Source organism: Bos indicus x Bos taurus, chromosome 24 (assembly GCF_003369695.1).
Source record: "Bos indicus x Bos taurus breed Angus x Brahman F1 hybrid chromosome 24, Bos_hybrid_MaternalHap_v2.0, whole genome shotgun sequence".
Classification (NCBI taxonomy): Eukaryota; Metazoa; Chordata; class Mammalia; order Artiodactyla; family Bovidae; genus Bos; species Bos indicus x Bos taurus.
The window spans coordinates 20,720,503-20,742,868 of NC_040099.1; the positions used below are offsets into that span (position 1 = coordinate 20,720,503).

The following is a 22,366-nucleotide window of genomic DNA, read 5'->3' on the forward strand; positions in this document are numbered from 1 at the left end:
GGAACCGCGACCACTGAGCCTGTGCTCTAACGCCAAGAACCGCGACTGCTGAGCCTGCGTGCCGCAACTACGGACGCCCTAGAGCCCGTGCTCCCCAACAAGAAAAGCCTCCTCAGTGAGAGGCCTGGGCACCGCAACTAGAGAGGAGCCCCACACCCTGCCACTACAGCAAAGCCCACACAGCAACGAAGACCCAGCACAGCCAAACTAAATAAAGTTTAAAGAAGATATACACAAAAAGTTTTCTTCAGTTATAATATCTGATTCCCTTTTTATCATTTAAGGATTTTGAGTCTGGAAATTTGCATGTAATCAGACACTTCTGGGATACATGTTCACTATCTTTTGACTGTTTGGGGACAAGAAAATAAATTTTTAGAAGAATGAAGGGGAAAGTGAGGACACCTTCTGCTGCTGCTAAGTCGCTTCAGTCGTGTCCAACTCTGTGCGACCCCATAGACGGCAGCCCACCAGGCTCCCCCATCCCTGGGATTCTCCAGGCAAGAACACTGGAGTGGGTTGCCATTTCCTTCCCCAATGCATGAAAATGAAAAGTCAAAGGGAAGTCGCTCAGTCGTGTCTGACTCTTCGCAACCCCATGGACTGCAGCCCACCAGGCTCCTCTGTCCATGGGATTTTCCAGGCAAGAGTACTGGAGTGGAGTGCCATTGCCTTCTCTTCTGCTGCTGCTGCTGCTAAGTCGCTTCAGTCGTGTCCAACTCTGTGCGACCCCATAGACTGCAGCCCACCAGGCTCCCCCGTCCCTGGGATTCTCCAGGCGAGAACACTGGAGTGGATTGCCATTTCCTTCTCCAATGTATGAAAGTGAAAAGTGAAAGTGAAGTCGCTCAGTCGTGTCTGACTCTTAGCGACCCCATGGACTGCAGCCTACCAGGCTCCTCCGCCCATGGGATTTTCCAGGCAAGAGTACTGGAGTGGGGTACCATTGCCTTCTCCAGCCTTCTCTTCTAGTTCAACACAAATACCTTGTCAGGGCTCCAGCTGGCCTGCATCAAGCACCAGCAGTTGTACCTGTCCCAGGAGCCCACCCGTCAGAACTAAAGGGTCCAGTTCACCGCCGCCCCCATCCACACCTTCACTGCTCCATATGGGGTTTCATGTGTGTATGTGTGGGTAGCAACTAACACTTTCCCTGGGGCTTCCCTGGTGGCTCAGACGGTAAAGAATCTGCCTGCAGTGCAGGAGACCCAGGTTCAATCCCTGACTCATGAAGATCCCCTGGAGAAGGCAATGGCCACCCACTCCAGTATTCTTGTTGGAGTATCCCATGGATAGAGGTCACAGTCCATGGGGTCACAGAGTTGGACATGACTGAGTGAATAACATGTGGGGGTAGGGGGTGGCCCTGTGTTAAAATCATAAACCACACGACCTTCCCCCTTTACATAACAGAGAACAAAATTGAGCCCCAAAGTAGTGGAATGAACAGAGGCTCAGGGGGAGGCATGTAAACTGGTGAGATGACGTCCACCCTAGCGGCTCACTGTGAGGTGTCCCAGAGATAAGGCACTTTGTCGCCTCTCCTGAGTGCTGATGCAGAACATCAGGAGATGGTCACTTTCTTCATCATCATTGTCCGTCTCTCTCCAACCCCACCTCCAGCACTGGAGTGAGTATAGGATCGATGACAGCCTGGTTTCTTTCTGATGTTCAAAGGCACATGATTGGCACTTAAATAATTGTTAAACAAATGAATTTTATATGAAAAACGCTTAGAACGGTGTCTGTTGTGTGGCAGGCACTTGGATAGCAGTAGCTGTCACTGCGGTGGAGGTGGTGGGCAGGGGACACCCACACTGCCCCCCAGGCCTGCCCCGCAGGCTTCCTGGCCAGGCCCCCTCCTCCCAGCAAACCACATCACCCCTCTCTCAACCCAGAATGAATAAGCACAGGATAAACTGCTCAATACTCTTGTCCTCTTACTCTCTTCCAAGTCTCTGTATTAAACTCCAAAGAAAATAAAATATTTTGCATGAGGCCTCGTATGCGAGTTGGTCTAACACTCAAACACAAGGTCCCAGTGGCATGTTCCATGTCTTTCACTGTGAGGGATGAACACTTAACGAGTACACTTCTGCTCCAAATAACCAAGGAAACAGAGCTTGAGTTCTGTGCACTCTAACCTCCACCATGCTTTGTGCGGTCTTCACAGAGCAACGTACCCTTGAGCACAAGTCAGAGCCAAGATGGCTTGAAAGGATGTCTGGATTCCCCACCCACCTCCCCAACCCTGTTAATCATGTGTGAGACACATGTTTAAAAATTATGTCATATCTCATCACCTCACATTCAAATGAAAAAATGGCACCTCTTCAAAAGCAGTGTTGAACCAAATTAGCAGGACTCAAGATTTATGACTGAAATTTCAAAATAAGGTACCCCATCTGGTCACTTACCCCCACCCTCTGTCTGGGAGGGAAACCCAGTCAGAGGGAGGGGGCACCCTGCCCAGGGGAGCAGGGGATTCTCGACCAGTTTCCTGCTAATCACTAGAGTGAAGAAGTCTTTGATGATGGCAGAATGAGAAAGCAAAGCCTTCTCATGGGCTTCCATGACTACTAACTGCCATTCTCTCTTGCTGCCTGGCCCTGTCCACTAGGAAGAGAAAGTGACTTGAAGACCCATGCAAAGGAGAAGACATGCCAGCAGTCTACACAGACAGGTATGACACTGAGCCATGCCTCAGAGACTAACTCAAATCCATGGTTTCATTCTAGCACCTGAGCCAAAGTGCCAACTGCCACGATCAAATGGGGCCCTTTTAATTTTCATTAATTCATACATATTTGCTAGTCCCTATGATACACCTAAATCCCTCAGCTTTTATTGCTGCTCCCTAACTGGCCCAGTGTTGGCAAAACAGCAATTTGTCCATCCATGCTCACCAATGAACCCTTCCCGTTAACCCATGTGTGGGATGTGCTGTTTATACAGCAATCAGAGGAATTTGTTCTTGGACAACTTCATTTGCTAGTAATTTCTGAGAACTTGTGGCTCACTTGTTGATTTTCCTTGCTGATTCTTTAAACCTATCATTTTTCATCATCCAAAAGAATTCCTTTCTACTAAAAAGGTCTGTACATTAACATGCCCATTCTCACCCTAACCTCCAAAAGAATGAGTCCAAAACCACCTTGAGGAGTCACATTTATGGCGGATTTATAAACCTGTGTAGAAATGGACATACTCAGCTGGCCCTCGGTCACCCCTGGCATGTTTACCTACTCGCTCATCCAGCTGAGAGGGACTGGAGAGCAGCTTCCCAACCTGCCAGGTGGAAGCACACCAGCAGGTCCTGCCTCCCCCTGCAGAACAGCAGGGCGTATTTGTGTGTCCAACTTCAGCACAGAGGTCAGGGACAGTTTTACTAGCAGTAATATAGGATGGTGTTATATGTACGTGTTATAATGTCATGGCCAAGACCACACACGTCATAGAGAAATATGTGACTGAACCACGCATGATAAGCTATGGTTGAGTTTTTCCATCAGTGCTGATCCTTTTTGTTCTCAGCTGCTAGTGCTCAGTAGCAACTGGATGACAATACTTGCCAATAGCTTAAGAAATTTCATTGGAAAAACCATGAGGTTGAGAAAACAATCCATTCTCTGTTATGACTTTTTATTTTTATAAATTGGGAAAGAGCAGCCATGGCTTTGTCTTGGGGGAGAGAGTACAGCTGAGTGTACAGCTGGGCCTACAGGTGGAGACTTGGGGGTTGGGTGTGCTCGGGATCACTCCTCTATCCCAAATGGTCTCTCCATTGAGATATGCAGTCTGAGGAAGGAAGCTATGAGTTCCCAAACCAGTGAAGTCAAGGGAGAATCTCAAGGTCATAAGAAGGTTGTTTCCTTTAATACGGCCCACATGACAAGGGCCCAAGGGTTACCTGAAATTTAGGATAGGAAAATGAAGAGTCTGTTAATTATCCTAAAGTAACTCTAAGAGTTGGAGAATAGAGTATGAATCTTCCAAGGATGAATGAAAGGATCAGCTTCACTCTCTTCCCAAACATCCACCTTTGACCCTAAGCCATGGACTGGCCTTGGGAAAGCCCATCCTGGCTTCTGAGTCATTGGGAGCCTTCATTAGGATTCTCAAGGGGTCCCCTTGATGTGCTTTAGGCCACGAGGGTCTTCATGCTCATGCTTCAGATGGCAACAAGCCTTGGCAGAAAAAACCTGCCCCAACCTGGCATCAACCTTCCAGACTCACAGCCCCTGCTCACACACTAGGACTGTCTCTGTGGTACACGCAAACACAGGCCTGGAGTTGCCTCCCACCTACAGTCCACCATGCTGGGGACTGACATCTGCCTGTGTGTTTGTGGGAAAAGTGCAGAATCCCAGTTCATGGTCCTGGATGGCTTTCATTAACTTATATTCAAACTTTCTTTCTTTTTTTTTTATTGTTATTATTGTTGGTTTTTTTTAATTTTATTTTATTTTTAAACTTTACATAATTGTACTAGTTTTGCCAAATATCAAAATGAATCCGCCACAGGCACACATGTGTTCCCCATCCTGAACCCTCCTCCCTCCTCCCTCCCCATACCATCCCTCTGGGTCGTCCGAGTGCACTAGCCCCAAGCATCCAGTATCGTGTATCGAACCTGGACTGGCAACTCGTTTCTTACATGATATTTTACATGTTTCAAACTTTCAAAGCAACTAGTAAGCTACTTTCCTTCATCTTTGCATTCAGTCCTGAATGTGGGTCTCTGATCAACACTGAGTCAGAGACAACAAGTGGTTTGAATCAAAGAAGGCTATTTAGGCCTCTCATTTCTTTTCATCGGTTGTCCCTGAGCTGACTTGTACATAAACATGTGTGTCCACACATACATACACACACACAACCATACACCAACATGTTAAGAACAATTCTATTTTGTGAGACTACAGGTAAATTTTTATGGTCTTCTTTACACTGTTTTTTTCCAAATTTTCTAGAGTATTTCCATTATAAAAAGAAAATAATTAATGTTAACAAATTTTTGTTCTTGTTAGAGTCTTTGTGGGGATGACAATATTAATAAAAATGTCCTACTGAGGAACAAAACCTAAGTATTTGTTAGTCACTCAGTCATTTCCAACTCTTTGCAACTGCATAGATTGTAGCCCACCAGGCTCCTCTGTCCATGGGATTCTCCAGGCAAGAATACTGGAGTGGGTTGCCAAGCCCTTCTCCAGGGGATCTTTCCAACCCAGGGATCAAACCCTGGTCTCCTGCATTGTAGGCAGATTCTTTACTGTCTAAGCTACCAGGGAAGCTGTTTTAAAGAATAAAACAAAACAAAAACCTGTTTCAGAATCAGACTTCACAACATTAAAGGGGACGCAGCATGTCATGCTGTAAACCAGATCCAAAGCTCATTTGTCATCAGGTGTGCAGGCCGGCACTAGGCCTTCCTGCTGTGGGTCAGCCAGGTGCTGGGACACCCAGAAGGGACAGGCACCCCACTGTCCAGCAAGGACACACACTCCTGGGAGAATGGGCACAGCAGAGATGAGGGGCACATGGGGCTTTGAAAGAGTATGCTCATCTGACCCAAGGCAGGGCGGGCCTGGCGCAGGCTGGGTGGGAGGTGGGGGTGGTGGGTAAACAGGGATGGGACGTGAAGGGTCGGCCCTAACCGGGCACTGGGGAGCCACCGGCAGGTTTCAGACGGAAAACGACGTGACCATATTTGTGCTTTAGAAGAAGCCTCCAATAGCAGAGAGGCGGGTAGCATTTCAGGGAAGTAAAGGATGCCCAGTGACAGATGGTGAAGAGGATGCAAGGGAGGGAAGATGTTTAAGGAACATTGTGGGGTGAAAGCCAATAAAGCAGGTGGGAGGAAGGGGAAGAGACAAAGGAGCCAAAGTGACTCCAACAGGATGGGAAAAGAGAACAAGCTGGTTCTGTGCATTCAGTTGTGGTGGCTGAAGATGGAGCATAAGGATAAGCTGGAGTCTGACCTGTCCTGGGTCAGCTAGGGGTGCTTTTCTTTCCCTGTTCCCTCCTTCACCTAATCTTCATACATATGCATCCTGAAACATCTGTTTCCTGATGTCAGAAGTCCACACAAAGGGAATTCTGTTCCTTTTCAATTCTGCCTTGAACATGGAAATAAAAAGTGGAAATCTTCCATGAGACACTTTTACTTGGATGACATAGTAAGCAGGGACCACTCACCCCTTTTTGTGTCCACGGCAGAGATGGCCTGAATCAGGAGAGGTGCATTGGACTCCGAGTATTCCACAAAGACCAGCAGCAGCTTCAGGGCTGTCTTCACCACCAGACGGAACTGTGGAGACAAGACACAACCGTCGTGCAGCTGCACACACAGCAGGGACGTCTGCAGCCTTTGTCCTGACAGCAGCTGGCACCCAGCTGCTCTTCTCAGCAGTTACGCAGATTCCTTCACCAGACACCTCAGAAGGCAGGTGTCAGTATTACCCCCATTGCACAGATAAGTAAACTGAGGCCAAGTCCCTGACTCAAGATACCACAGCTAGAAAAGGAACCAGAATTTGAACCCAAGGCCTTTGGCCCCCGGGCTCACACAAGTTCTGTCAACACAGGAGGCGGCAGTTGCTGGGTCGGTAACTTCGTTTTAACCAGACTAGATCACTGTGATGTACCGCAATCAAGTCTCATTTGTTTTCTGATGAAGAAGCAGGCATGGCAAGCTAAATGACTTGTCTGACGCTGTGACAGGACGCTTGAACCAAGTCCGGGTTCTTAAAACTGCACAGGGAAGGCCATCTGGGGCCTCACCCCCACAGTCCTGGGCCCAGAGGACTGCACTCGTGAGGAGCCACACCCAGCCCAGGGCCCCTCTTCATGCAGACTGAAGGTCACTTACCTGGAGAAATGCAGCTGACACTGAACCCTAACTCACTCAGCTGCTGGGGGTGGGGTTTGGGCGGTAGGGTGGGGTGGGGTGGAGTTGGAGGTGGGCTGTGGCAGCCTGGGGCTTCCCGCTCAGCCCCCCACCCCTTCCCACAGGCTTTGCTGCTGCAACCTTGACTCATGTCTCCTTTCCTGCACCCCATTTCCTCCTTCTCAAAGAAATCACACACCACCTTCCTCCTGGAAACAGGTTCAAATCCCCCTTCTAGGAAACAGCGCACCTGCCTCAGGGCTGCTCCTTGAGGGGGCCCCCAGCAGGTGGCTGGACAGTGCCCCTCTGCCTCCGCCCCTACCCCACGGGCAGAAAGAGCTCTCCTGGGGAGAGGGGCTGCTGTGCATGGGGTCTGCAGGGTCGGAACCACACCTGGGTCAGAGTGGCCTCAACAGTGTTTGCGTGTGGAATGAACGAATCTCCCAAGAAGCAACCAATCAGTCCACGTTTGTTCTCCCACCCCTGTGGCTGCGGAAAACCGGCTCCAGGCACTCCACCAGGTCTGCCGCCGAGAAAGGCCCAGGGACTCCTGCAGGCATCTCCTCACATCAATATATCAGAGCCAGGTGTGGACTTTAGGGCGGGATGTGGAGCCCTGCACACGCCAGGGGGACAGGGTGAAACCATCACCCATCCCAAGTCATTTCTCCAAACTCGTGACCCCACCTCTCCCCGTCAACCCCTGTCCTCTGTCATCTCCCCTAGTAAACCAGCTGGCTTTTCCTCGATTCCATAGCTCTCTCCAGCCAGAGCCATGGTATCCAGCTCCCCTTAAAAGAAAATTGCTCAAAAGAGTTGCCATACTCCCTGATTCCCCTTCTCCATTTCCCATAGACTCCTCAACCCATCTGACAGAGCTCCTATCTCCACGGCGCAGATTAAACTACTCTTGTCAAGCTTGCTGATGGCCTCCATGTTGTCCAGGCATCCCTGGTGGCTCAGACACTAAAGAATCTGCCTGCAATGCAGGAAACCTGGGTTCGATCCCTGGGCCAGGAAGATCCCCTGGAGAAGGAAATGGCAACCCACTCCAGTATTCTTGCCTGGAGAATTCCACGGACAGTGGAGCCTGACAGGCTACAGTTCATGGGGTCACAAAGAGTCAGACACAACTGAGTAACTAACTCTTTGACTTTCCATGGTGTCCAGTGGTTACTCTTCTAGGCTCATTTTAGCTCAACTCTCAGCAGCCCGTGACAATCAACTGCTCCCTCCAGAAACAATTTCCTCATGACATGGCTGACCACCGTCTCCTACCTGGGGGGCTACTCTAGCTGGCTCCTTCTAAGCAGCTCAACCTCCAGGTGTGGGGAGGCCTCAGAGTTCACTCCCCACCCCTGCTCCCTTGCCACACACTCTGTCCAGGTGAGTTCATCCAGGCCCTTAACTGTAAATCCCACTTATGACTCAGTGCTCTTCAGACCTGGCACCTGACCTCGCCACTCTTATGGGCCCTCAAGTTCAATGTAGCCCTAAGAAAACTCTCTCGATTTGTACTTGTGCTCATTCTGTCCCACCACCACTTCCAGCGTGTCCCTTCCACAAGTCCACACCTTGGGACAAGGCCCCACCATTCACTCACTGCAAATGGGAGCCACACTGCCCTCCTCCCTCCCAATTTCACAATGACTCCATCCATCAGGGCTGTCGGCAGCTATCTGACTCTGCCCACAGCTCCCTCTCCCTGTCCACCCGAGACCACCGTGAGAGCCTCCTCAGTACTGCTGGGCTTGTCACCTTGAAGCCCTTTCTCTAAACTTCAGCCAGAGGGACCCTGGCCCTCTCAACCCTCCACTGGCTCTGCATCACATTCAGGGTGGCGTCCACCCCTGCAAGCTTTATGTCGCTACCAAGCTCTCCGTCCTCATCCCCGTCACTCCCCTTCTGCCCAGGGTGCTCCCATCAGCCACCTCTCTTTAGTCACATGACCGTGTGTTTTTCACATACAAAGCTTGTGCCTGACTCAAGAGTTTTCTCATTGGCTATTCCCTCACCAGTCACCACAGGACTGGCCTTTCCTTATCTTCCAGGTCTGAGAGATTTCCCCTCGTGGGAAATAACCTTTCTGATGATGTCATCTAAAGGAGCCCCTTGGTCACTCACGTCACCCTGTTTTCTTCACGTCCTTTATCACGACCTGTAACTGCTACATACACGTCACTCATCTGATACACGAGCCACACCTGTTTAGAGCGGCCGGTCCCTTCCCCAGGGATCTTCCTGACCCAGCAATTGAACCGGGGTCTCCTGCATGGCAGGTGGAGTCTTTACCAGCTGAGCCACCAGGGAAGGCCCAGAGCAGAGGCCACCTGGTGGTGGAGATGCTGATTTTTCTGACACACCAGAAACCGCATCTCCCTCCAAGGGGCTGCTGGGTCAGTACTGCACATGGGCAGGCCGGAGTGCCCTCTTCACCAAGGCTTGGCCTGCAAACCCAACCCCTAATGTGTGTGGAGCCAGTCTCCTCGGCCCGCTCCGACCCCCCACTCCACTCCAGCCCTCAGCACGGCCGGGCCCCCCGCACCAAGTGCAGAGGACAAGCAGCGCCTTGGGCTTCTGTCCGTCCGCCCTGCGACGTCCTTATCAAAATGGGACCTGAGTTCTGGCGAGGGCTCTGAACTCTCTAGAGCACGTTCACCTTTTGTCAGCCATGTCCCACATTCTCTGTTCTCCCTAACTGGGAATAGACTAAATTCCAGAGTATTTTTCTCCGCAACTACAAGGTGGGGGTAGGAGAGGAAGGCATGGCACAATGAACGGTGCTATCTCGGTACATGTAGAGCAGAAAAAATGTCTTCAAGTAAATAAAACAACCCAGCAAGCCCAGGCTTGGCGCCCTCATTGGTGGGTGGACTGTTATTATGTGGTTTAAGCCTCCTCGGTGTCTTCGTGGGAAAGAACCTGGCTGCTGCCCAGCCCACGGCCCCATCAGCTGGTCTCAGCTGGGCTGCCTCCCGGGCATCTCTGTGGTCACGGGGCCTTGGCTGACAGGGTACTCAAGGACCCACTCTCCCTTACAAGGTTCTCTAAGTAAGAAACCACTGTTTTCTCGGGAAGTCTTCTTTCCTTATTAGTCTCAACATGCCTGTTCACGTCATCTTCTCCTTTGCTATGAAGGCTCTGCTTAGAGATCTTTTGCCCCTGTAACTTTATTTTTAAAAAACCCTTAAACTCTTCTGAGTCATGATCTTAGGCTTCTATGAATTTGGCTTCTACTCGGTCTAAGTTGATGTTTATGTGTGTTTGGAAGCCTTACTATGTAAAATTAATCACAAACATATTATATAGTTAAACTACTTCAGAAAAAAGAGAGCATTGACACATTAATTTAATGGAAATGAATAGTACTAATTGCTAGCATGTCCCAACTAATCATCAAAATACAACCAGCACAGCTTCTCTTCTGAAATACCTCATTAGCATTGCTGTACAGACTTGAAAGGAATAAGAATTCCTGACTTCAAAAGATTTCTACACCAAATGCTCATTTTTCCAGAATTCACGCAATTTGATGCCCTCAAGTATCTGGAATGCTATCAAAACCCTCCAAAACCTTGGCACAGTCACAGTGGAGGCCGCACAGCCATTCCTCCAAGTCGAAACACGCTGCTCATCATCTCAGAGCTCTTAAAAATCCGCTGTGCTTATCTAAGACACATTCTAGCAGGAGTGGCCACCGAGCTTCCTGACCTGCTGAGAGGAGGTAAACGAGAGGCCAGTGATGGACCGGGAGAGGCAGGCCCACCGTGGCAGCGGGAGCAAGGACCACGAATGAGGGGCGGGGACACACGCATGGATGCCAGTGCACACAGCACTGCAAGGCTCAGACACTGGAGCACACAGCACTGCAAGGCTCAGACACTGGAGGCTTCTCAAAGGGCTGTGGCAGTGACCCTCCAATGCCATTTCATCTCCGCCTGGTGCTCCTTCATGTTCTAAGGGGCGGTTTCATCACAAATGACTTACAGGCTAAAAACTCTGCCTATCTGTCTAACACTGAGGGCAGTCAGTAAGAACTGATTCTCATTCTTATGGAGCATGAAGCACTTGGGAAGATAAAGCAACTGGTCACAAAACAGTAACCAGGACAACACGGAGTCAGTCTCAGAAGCAGTGGTTCTGAGACCAGTCAGATGCTGCGGGCATAGATTCCCCATATCAGAAGGTCTGGGTGGCCCTTGCTAAGGCTACTGCAGAAGGAATTCAGAACCTGGATGGGGGTGAGCCGGCCAGGCCATCTAAGGTCCTTCCCAATTCCAAGATGCTCTGATTCTTCTTTCAACATCCTGAGTGCCTTCCAGATGCTCAGTACCCACTGAAGGTCCCTGGGCGGCAGGAGGGTCAGGAAGCTGTAGCCCAGCCTTTAAGAAGACAGTCAACCTGCTTTGGAGACAGGACTCAGAACACCTCCACACAACACGGCTGAGAGCGTTACCTGTGCCAGGGGCCATCAGAGTCCGGCTACTGAGGACAGAGAGCAACGTCCCAGAGCCAGGCCCCTACACTGGGGAGGAGAGGCTCAGAGCTGATGTAGCCGGCCTTCTAGGCTTCCAGGGACCCGAAGAGCGGTGTGACAGCCTTCAGGTTCCCGCTTACACAAATAAGCCCACTTATTTTAGGGTTTGGAGGAACCACACGGAGGGGAGGGTCTACATTCAGCCTTTGGGCTACACATTACCTACTTTTATATACAGTCAACCGTTGAATAACATGGGTTTGAACTGTGCGGATCCACTCATAGGAAGTATTTTTCTTTTTCAAAGGTAAATACTATGGTACCACATGATCCGCGGCTGGCTGAATCCCTGGGTGCAGAACCACGGGTACAGCACTGCGGACATGGAATAACCGCAGATATGGAGAGCTGACTTTAATCTATACACCATTTTTCAACTCCTGGAAGGGTCTGGGTCTCTAACGTCTGCATAATTCAAGGATCAACTATAATTACATCCTAGGAAAAACTGCTACTCTATTTTAGCGCTGTCCATCATAATGCTGCTGCTGCTGCTGCTAAGTCGCTTCAGTCGTGTCCGACTCTGTGCGATGCCATGGACTGCAGCCTACCAGGCTTCTCCGTCCATGGGATTCTCCAGGCAAGAACACTGGAGTGGGTTGCCATTTCCTTCTCCAATGCATGAAAGTGGAAAGTGAAAGTGAAGTTGCCCAGTCGTGTCTGACTCTTAGCGACCCCGTGGACTGCAGCCTACCAGGCTCCTCCATCCATGGGATTTTCCAGGCAACAGTACTGGAGTGGGGTGCCATTGCCTTCTCCCGTCCATCATAATAAATTATGTTTTATGTTGCTTTAAATATGCAGGTAAATCACAGTATATAACAGGAATCTGAGACAAGCCTTTCACACAAGGACAGGAACATGTAGTCAGCGGTGAACTGTGCTTCTTATCATCAGTGTGAGCCTTACTCTCCGCAGCAGCTGTTCCTCTCTGTTCCTACACAGCATAAAGTGGAGGCCGTGGGGCTTCGGAAGACCAGGGAGGTCCCACGGACAACCTGGGACTCCAGTGTCACCTCCACGTCAGGGAGGCGGGGACTGAGTAGGACGATGGTGTCCATAGGGCTTGGCTGGTTTTGTTGTTGCTGTTGTTTAATTTTCAGCCCACAAGGAGGGCATGGAGTCAGCCTGTACAGAACCTGGCTATCTAGGGTTTAGATAAACTGTAACCACCAGTTGTTATGGAAAAGGAGTAAGAGGCAGTTCCTCAATAATTCTGCTCTTAAAAGCAAACTAGAGGGCTTCCCTCCTGGCTCAGTGGTAAAGAAACTGCCTGTGAATCCAGGAGACAAAGGCTCGATCCCTAATCTGGGAAGATCTCACATGCCTGGGGGCAACTGAGCCCGTGTGCCACACTACTGAGCCTGCGCTCTACAGCCGGGAGCCACAACTAACGAACCTGAGCACCCCAGAGCCCATGCTGTGCGACAACGAAGCCACCGCAGCGAGAAGCGGGTGCACCGCAACTGGAGAGTACCCCAGCTCGTCGCATAGAGAAAAGCCCGCACAGCAACAAAGACCCAGCACAATCTGAAATAAACAAATAAAAAAGCAAACTGGAACTCCCTTCACGTTTTATGGTACTTAGAGAAGACCAAGAACTTCACTTAGCAGGTCAAATACGTTGCTTATGAAGTAGAAATCAAAGTATTCCCCCAAGTCTCCAAATTCCTACTCTTTTAAAAATTCAGCAACCATAGAAAGAAAACAATTTCCAAACCTCAGGATTTAAATTATAAAGGGGGTTTGAAAGACATGCTTCATTCTATCTGTTTCATTTTCCCCTAAAAAAAGCATGTTATAGAAGTGGATGCTGGTTATTAAAACTGAATTAGAAATTGGAGGGTAACTTGATCCTCAAAGCTTTGCCACACTGTTTACAAGCTAACCAGAACTAAGACTATACTGAATATTTTAACAAGAACAACAACAAAATTCAAGTGACTTAAGATATTTATCAAACTTCTCTTAAATGCTTTATTCCAAAGACATATACTCAAGCTCAGAATTTCTAAGCAAAAAGCTCAGAATGGGCCCTCAGACATCTTGGGGTTCAAATCTCTCCCCTTTTGTGCTGTCATCATAAGAATGAGGTTGATCTTATCAGAAATAAAGTATAGGCCAAAATACTCTCCCTGAGTCCAAACTTCTGAGCCAAGGCTTTCAGGTGTCTGTGGGGGAGAGGTGTAGACCCCAAAGCTGGCACACCTGCCAGGACAGGAAGCCACTCACATCAAACCCATGTGCTGTGGCTTCAGGGCCTAATGGCCAACCCATGTATGATCCAATGCAATTTGCAGAAAGGGAACCATCTTGGTGATTAATGGAGTAGCCAATTGTGGGGCTGGGAACCCCTCAAACTTTTACTTACTTGCTGTCAGAAAATCTTGCAGAATGTCAAATACAGAAGACTATTCAAAAATAAAGACCCTGATACTGGGAAGGATGGAAAGCAAAAGCAGGAGGCACCAGCAGAGGTCGAGGTGGTTGGATGGCATCACCAACTCAAAGGACATGAGTTTGAGCAAGCTCCAGGAGACAGTGGAGGACAGAGGAGCCTGGCATGCTACAGTCCGTGGGGTTGCAAAGAGGTGGACACAATGTAGCAACTGAACAACAAAAACAAAAATTCAAAAATAATTCAAATAAATGTCAAAATAGTAAATAATGCTGTAAAAGAACATGTTCTTCTATTGAGATAAAGTACTGGGGCTTACCTGGAGGTTTCTGTAAAGAATAATGTCTAAAAGTGAATAAGACCAAAAAACATCCACTTGCTAAATTTCTTTTGGGATACATTTCTCAGTGTAACTATGAAGAGTTAGCTGATAACAGGTAACATAAATCCATTGTTGTTATCTAAGCACTTCACCCAATATCAATAACCTCAGATATGCAGATGATGCCACCCTTATGGCAGAAAGTGAAGAGGAACTAAAAAGCCTCTTGATGAAAGTGAAAGAGGACAGTGAAAAACTTGGCTTAAAGCTCAACATTCAGAAAACTAAGATCATGGCATCCAGTCCCATCACTTCATGGAAAATAGATGGAGAAACAGTGGAAACAGTGGCTGACTTTATTTTTTGGGGTTCCAAAATCACTGCAGATGGTGATTGCAGCCATGAAATTAAAAGACACTTACTCCTTGGAAGGAAAGTTATGACCAACCTAGATAGCATATTAAAAAGCAGAGATATTACTTTGCCAACAAAGGTCCGTCTAGTCAAGGCTATGGTTTTTCCAGTGGTCATGTATGGATGTGAGAGTTGGACTATAATGAAAGCTGAGCACCAAAGAATTGATGCTTTTGAACTGTGGTGCTGGAGAAGACTCTTGAGAGTCCCTTGGACTGCAAGGAGATCCAACCAGTCCATCCTAAAGGAGATCAGTCTTGGGTATTCATTGGTAGGACTGATTTTGAAGCTGAAACTCAATACTGTGGCCACCTGATGCGAAGAGCTAACTCATTTGAAAAAACCCTGATGCTGGGAGGGATTGAGGGCAGGAGGAGAAGGGGACGACAGAGGATGAGATGGCTGGATGGCATCACCAACTAAATGGACATGGGTTTGGGTGGACTCTGGGAGTTGGTGATGGACAGGGAGGCCTGGCGTGCTGCGATTCATGGGGTCACAAAGAGTCGGACACGACTGAGTGACTGAACTGAACTGAAAGCACTACCAAAACCGTGCACTAAAACACTGCCTTAGGGAACACTGCCACAGTACCTTCAAAATGAAGGGGGGAAATCAACCAGAGTGGTGCTTATCCCCAGCTTCAGATACAAAACCTCCTGGTCCAGAAGACTCTGTGACTGGTCACACAGCTAACTTCTAGAGGAAGTCAAAGAAAACCAAGGCTAATCTGATTTCTACCATACTATAGGGTACCCCAGCTTTCCCTCTGGTGCAAAAACATAAGCCACAGGCAAATGGGACACATATTCTTCTCTTCTGCTGCTGCTGCTGCTGCTAAGTCACTTTAGTCGTGTCCAACTCTGTGCGACCCCATAGACAGCAGCCCACCAGGCTCCTCTGTCCTTGGGATTCTCCAGGCAAGAACATTGGAGTGGGTTAGTGGGTTGCCATTTCCTTCTCCAATGCAGGAAAGTGAAAAGTGAAAGGGAAGTCGCTCAGTTGTGTCCTACTCTTTGCGACCTCATGCACTGTAGCCACCAGGTTCCTCCATTCGTGGGACCTTCCAGGCAAGAGTACTGGAGTGGGTATTCTTCTCTGAGTAATCAGTTCAGTTCAGCCCATTTCAGTCGCTCAGTCATGTCCGCCTGTTTGTGACCCCACGAATCGCAGCACGCCAGGACTCCCTGTCCATCACCAACTCCCGGAGTTCACCCAAACTCATGTCCATCGAGTCAGTGATGCCATCCAGCCATCTCATCTTCTGTCATCCCCTTTCTTCCTGCCCCCAGTCCCTCCCAGCATCAGGGTCTTTTCAAATGAGTCAGCTCTTCGCATCAGGTGGCCACAGTATTGGAGTTTCAGCTTTAGCATCAGTCCTTCCAATGAACACCAAGGACTGATCTCCTTTAGGATGGACTGGTTGGATCTCCTTGCAGTCCAAGGGACTCTCAAGAGTCTTCTCCAGCACCACAGTTCAAAAGCATCAATTCTTTGGTGCTCAGCTTTCTTTATAGTCCAACTCTCACATCCATACATGACCACTGGAAAAACCATAGCCTTGACTAGACGGACCTTTGTTGGCAAAGTAATGTCTCTGCTTTTTAATATGCTATCTAGGTTGGTCATAACTTTCCTTCCAAGGAGTAAGCATCTTCTAATTTCATGGTTGCAATCACTATCCGCAGTGATTTTGCAGCCCCCCAAAAATAAAGTCTGACACTGTTTCCACTGTTTCCCCATCTATTTCCCATGAAGTGATGGGACTGGATGCCACGATCTTAGTTTTCTGAATGTTGAGCTTTAAGCCAAGTTTTTCACTGTCCTCTTTCACTTTCATCAAGAGGCTTTTGAGTTCCTCTTCACTTTCTGCCATAAGGGTGGTGTCATCTGCATGTCTGAGGTGACTGACCAAAGCTGAATAACTTTCTTATGTAAATAACCAGCCCTGGAAACATGACAATGAACAACTGCCAAGCTCAGGAATGGTGAAAGTGCTGTTAGCCCGAGTGTGCTGGTCAGCTGTCATCTCCTAAAGTGGACGGAGAAGGGCTGGCAGATGAGTACTGGCAGGTAGAGAGAGGCTGCAGGGATGGGGTCAGCAGTGCTGGCAAAGGATGACCTGAGCTGGTAGGGCTGCTCCCAGCGGGCTCCTGGAAGCTTATGCTTTTTTCAGTCGTCCTGTTCACCCAACTCTCCTAGAACATCTCTGTCCAAGGAACAGCACATCGGCCACAGTAAAGCTTTTACATCATTCCAGATGTTCTTCCATATTAGAGCCACCCATTTCCCAGAAGAGGGAACACAGCTGCAAGTGCTTGGCCACATGCCCCCAAAGGGAAGAAGGTTCAGAGTCCCACTTCATTCCTGTTTCCTCCCATTTACATTCATAAGGGATCTTGACTATGTAAATTTGTAAGCTGCAGTTCTGGTTTATCAATAAGCCTTTGGAGAGTTGTGGTTCCTACCACAAATCAGCTCCCTGAAGCTAATCATCTCAGAGTGGAATGAAAAAAAAAAAATGCTGTTCCAGCCCTGTGGCTGGGGACCCATTCTGGATCTTGGGGTCCCCTCAGTGTGCTGGTTCCTTTAAGGTGTGACTCCAACCTCTGGTGTCAACTACTAGTAAATTCCCCCCAAACAATGACTAGTAAAATTTCCTTTTTTTTTCTTTTTCTTCCACTTAGATTATGGGGGTATCCAAGAGATCAAATCAGTGAGAATTAGTTTTCTGGGTGTGTGCCTACGTGCTCAGTTGCTCAGTCGTGTCCGACTCTTTCTGACCCCATAGACTGTAGAATGCCAGGCACTCCAGTCCATGAGATTCTCCAGGCAAGGATGCTGGAGTGAGTTGCTATTTCCTCCTCCAGGGATTTCTGGGTGTATGGAGCCGAATAACCAGTAGAAGAGCAATACCCATAAAGGGGAGAGTGGCTCTTTGTATCCATAATATCTCTGACACAAATATTACTTGACTGAGTGAGTGAAAGTCACTCAGTCGTGTCCGACTCTTGCGACCCCACGGACTACACAGTTCATAGAATTCTCCAGGCCAGAATACTGGACTGGGTAGCCTTTCCCTTCTCCAGAGGATGTTCCCAACCTAGGGATCAAATCCAGGTCTCCCACATTGCAGGCAGATTCTTTACCAGCTGAGCCACAAGGGAAGTCCAAGAATACTGGAATGGGTAGCCTATCCCTTCTCCAGTAGCTATTCCCGACCCAGGAATCAAACCAGTGTCTCATGCATTGCAGTGGATTCTTTACCAACTGAGCTATCGGGGAAGCCCCAAATTGAACCTGTATTAAAACATGGAATTTGGTTGGTCAAGAGGTTAAGAATCTGCCTGCCAATGTAGGCGACACTGGTTTGATCCCTGGTCTGGGAAGATTCCACATGCCATGAAGCAACTGAGCCCAGATACCACAGCTCCTGAGCCTGCACTCTAGGGTCAAGAACAGCAAACAACCCATAGGAGGAAGGGAGCAGCCACAGACTACCTGGACAGGCAGGGAACCACATCCCGAGTCTTCTCCTCTATGACACAAAAGCCGTAAGCTGCAGGGAAGGATAGCAAATCTTGTTGCCCCAGAAGCACAGGTAGTGTAGTAGAAGGGAAAAGAATAAGACTTTGTGTTGCTGGGACAGGGGCAAGAACACATCCCTCAGGAGAGACCTTTTAGAGTTCTCCTACCACTGAGGGAGGGACAGGACCACTGAGACAGTCCCACCTCAAACCCAGTTTATTGGTGTAGTATGAAATCTTGATATTAAAAAATAACCTTTTAAAATTTTTACTGATTTTTTTATGATTCTAAGAGTAATATATTCTCTTTATACCAAACTTCAGAAATACAAAAATAAAGTAAAAATCACCTGAAGTGCTATTACATAAGGATTTTAAACTTTGTACATTTCCTTCTAATTTTCCTACACTATTTTCCTGTATTATTGTAGTATTTCAAAAACCTAACATCTAATGACTGTGTAATTAATATTAGGCATATGACCTTGCTAAAGACCAATGTTGGAAACAAGGCAATAGAGAAAGTTCAGTTCTGGAAGCACCAGGCCATAGCAGGTTCCACTTGGAGAGAGGCAGGAGCATGGAGATTGACCTCCCTCTGAGACTCAGATGTGTAGAAAATGTTTAAAGCTCACAGTGAAAAGGCAACATTGAGAAAAACTCTCTAGCAAGCCAGTTCTCATCTCAAGCACAATTACTTAAAAGAACTTGGAAACGGGTGGTAAAGGAAGATAATACAGCAACAGCAAAACCCAAGCCCTGCTCCCCTTGAGAGAAAACTGAAAACCTCTCTACTCTAATAGCTTAGTATTAGAGATGTGCCCATTTATAGGCATAAATACTACCTACGTTAGCCTATACTATCCCATACATACCAAGCTTTCAACAAAAAATCACAAGATGTATAAAAAAGTCCCAATTCCCCACCCTTTCTAACAAGAAACAAAGCCATCAATAGATTTGGCTCAATATTGGAACTATAAAATTCACAATGATTAAAATGTTAAAGACTAATGGAAAAGGTATACACCATGCATGAACAGATGATAAATTTCAGCAAAGGGAAACTATAAGAATCAAATGGAAATGCTGGAAGTAAAAAGCATTTAAAGCCTAAAGCTTTCCTTTCCTGAGTGAATATGATCTTGAGGTTGGAACTCTAGCCTGAAATTAATGGGAAAAAAATCAAAGCTCCACATTTAGGTGTTAAACAATCACAGAGATGCAGAATGGAAGAAATTGGCAAATGTAAATAAGTGAAAAACAAAACAAAACCTAGGAGGTTTAGTGAATTATTAGTTTGATTGGAGCTAGCACCCAGGGCTGCCACTGAATGCAGAGGTGGGATTTATAGAAGGGGGACACTGTATTCTGGGATCTTACCAAAGTAAGATCCTTTGCACTGGATGGACAGAGAAACTGCTACCCTGCACAATGAGGAACTACAAACTACATCCCCAAGGACTGTCTGTGGAGACCATCAAATTTAACTTGGACAGGATGGCATAATCAGTTCAGTTTAGTCACTCAGTCATGTCTGACTCTTTGCAACCCCATGGACTGCAGCATGCCAGGCCTCCCTGTCCATCACCAACTCCCAGAGTTCACTCAAACTCATGTCCATCGAGTTGGTGATGCCATCCCACCATCTCACCCTCTGTCGTCCCCTTCTCCCCCTGCTTTCAATCTTTCCCAGCATCAGGGTCTTTTCCAATGAGTCAAGATGGCATAGTATCTGTCTTTAAATACTTTAAGAGTATTTCCATGGGGAAGTGAGTGTGTGTTATTCCAGAAAGCAGTGCAAAGCATTTGGTTAATGACAGAAAGGTAGAGGTGGGTCCCGACAAGTAAGGCTTTCCCACAGTTCCAGTGTCCAGTAAAGGCAGTTTGAGGGAAATGGCACTTGCTCTGCTGAAGTATCGGGAGTGTGGCTGGTGAATGTCAGGAACATCTTGAACAAGATTTTGCCATCTCTCCAAGGCTAGAATTCTATTTGATATTACATTACTCAAAAAGCACTTCAGTGAGTCTCCAGATAATTATGCTGAGTGAAAAAAAGCTAACTCCAAAAGGTTACATGCTGTGGCCCCTACCTTCCATATAACCTTATTGAAATCACCAAAGTATAGAAATGAAGAATAGGTTAATGGTTGCCAGAGATTTAGGTTGGGGTGGGAATAGGAGGCAAGTGATATTCGGGCTCCTGTTGGTGATGGACACGTTCTGTCTCTTGACTGTACCAAACCCTCAACTGCCTGATTTGCGATGCTGCAGTACAGTATTGCAGGATGTTATCTTTGGAGAAAGCTGGGTAAAGATTACACAGGATCTCTAGGTATTATTTCTAACAATTATATGTGAACATACAATTATCTCAAAACAATTAACCAAAAAAATTAAAAATGAAAAAGCACTTCAGATCTCACCCAACTGTGGGTCATCTGAGCAGATCACACTGGCAGTGACATGCCAATGACCATGACCAAAGGGTTCACGAAACCTCCTCTACTTTACAACCAGCCAGCACTTCCTGGCACCATGGATACACCTGTTTAGCTCTCCTAAGGGACACTGCCTTCATCTTACCCAGTATGTCAGAGCTTTCCAGCTACTGAATCCCAACTGCCGAATTTTCTCTTCCTGCTTGGGGAATGCCCTGTTGCTCAATGGTTAAGAATTCACCTGCAACACGGAGACTCAGGTTCAATCCCTGGGTCAGGAAGATCCCCTGGAGGAGAAAATGGAAATCCACTCTAGTATTCCTACCAGGAAAATCCCATAGACAGAGAAGCCTGGCAGGCTACAGTCCATGGGGTCACAGTCAGACATGACTGAGCGACTAAGCACCACCACCACCACGCCTACTTCTGCTGGAGGCAATGCCATAGTCCTAGCTGCCCAGGTTCAAAACTAGGACCCTCGCTTTGATTCTTCATGCTGTTTTTCTACATGCAGAAACCCAGTCCTAGGAAGCTATTCTACAAAATGTCTCCAGAGTTTCATCAGTTTCTGCTGCAATTCTTAGCCAGGTCTCACTACCTCAGGGCTTTGATAGCATGCTAGGTCCCTAGCTCCCTATCCCTGTCAATTTCTTCTCCCACCACCTCCATCTTACACACCCAGTGTTACTTCTCACCATCTTACTGTCCTAACAAGAAACTTTGAGCAGCGTCCCCAGTGTGTGCGTATATGTGTGTGTTTGTGTGTGTGTGTGTATTTGTTGTGGGAGTGGGGAGCATGGCTCTCTAAGGTGTATAAGAATGTGTGTGTGTGTGTGTGTGTGTGTGTGTGTGTGTGTATTTGTTGTGGGAGTGGGGAGCGTGGCTCTCTAAGGTGTATAAGAACGTGTGTGTGTGTGTGTGTGTGTGTGTGTGTGTGTGTGAGACAAGGGCCTTGTGGCCAGAGCTCCCCTTGACTCAGGTTTAGCAGCTGTGCCACGTGGCAGTCAGGATGCAGGGCCATCCCCACACAGCACAAAGTAAGTCTGGAGATCTATGACCAGCAATTTGGGACACAGCTGGAAGAATGAGCTGCAATGGGCTGACAGAAAAATGCAGCGACAGCAACATAGAAAGGGCAGGTTTCATGACAATATCAGGAGGTCATGAAACCTACAAGGAGGTTATGGGCTACTGGGGCCTCCCCCATGGCCAGAAGGCGATCCATACAGATAAAGAAAAACAGATTCTCTGTACGATAATAATGAAAGGTTATACTGTACAAGCTGAATCACCTTACCCCAGTTAATGAGACTTCCAGATATATGAAGAGGGAAAAAAATCCATATTTGTGAAAAGTCATATGAGGTTAGCATCTGCTTCTGACTGGGAAGTTTAAAGATGGATTTTTGTAAACAGAATGAAACATATTATTGAAAACACTTTTTCTTTCTTTTAAAACGTAATTATTTGGCTGCAAATGGATCGTTTCCTCCTCTGGTTATGAGACTCAAATACCTGCAAATATTGCATAACAGCCCGCTGGCAGACACATCTTGTTGCCTTTCATGGAAGGAAAATGAAGAATTATGAGAACAGGATGGCAAGGTTTCTCTAACCCAGGATTCCAACATCAACTCTGTGCCTGTTTAAGGCACAAACAACAGGACCTCAGGTTCCTGTTCTTCAGGTTCTGAGAAATCTTAGTCAAAAGAAAAACCTAGGACCCCTGGCTTTCCTTATTTCTTAATTTAATTTGAATCAGGAAAACCTCTGTGGCCATACCACCCAAGCTGTATGTTAAAGGAGAGGCTGAGGCTTCTCTCTCAAAACTTAAGGAT

At 47.5% G+C, this 22,366-nt stretch overlaps 1 protein-coding gene across 10 annotated transcripts in view; it reads right to left on the minus strand.

The window, feature by feature from the left end:
* Positions 1–22,366, minus strand: part of FHOD3 (formin homology 2 domain containing 3) — a 521,961-nt gene that overhangs the window by 187,188 nt on the left and 312,407 nt on the right. For all 10 annotated transcript variants that reach the window (XM_027526407.1, XM_027526417.1, XM_027526409.1 and 7 more), the window contains exon 7: positions 6,199–6,310. In XM_027526407.1, the coding sequence (XP_027382208.1) occupies positions 6,199–6,310 (112 nt within the window). The remainder of the gene's footprint in view (positions 1–6,198; positions 6,311–22,366) is intronic.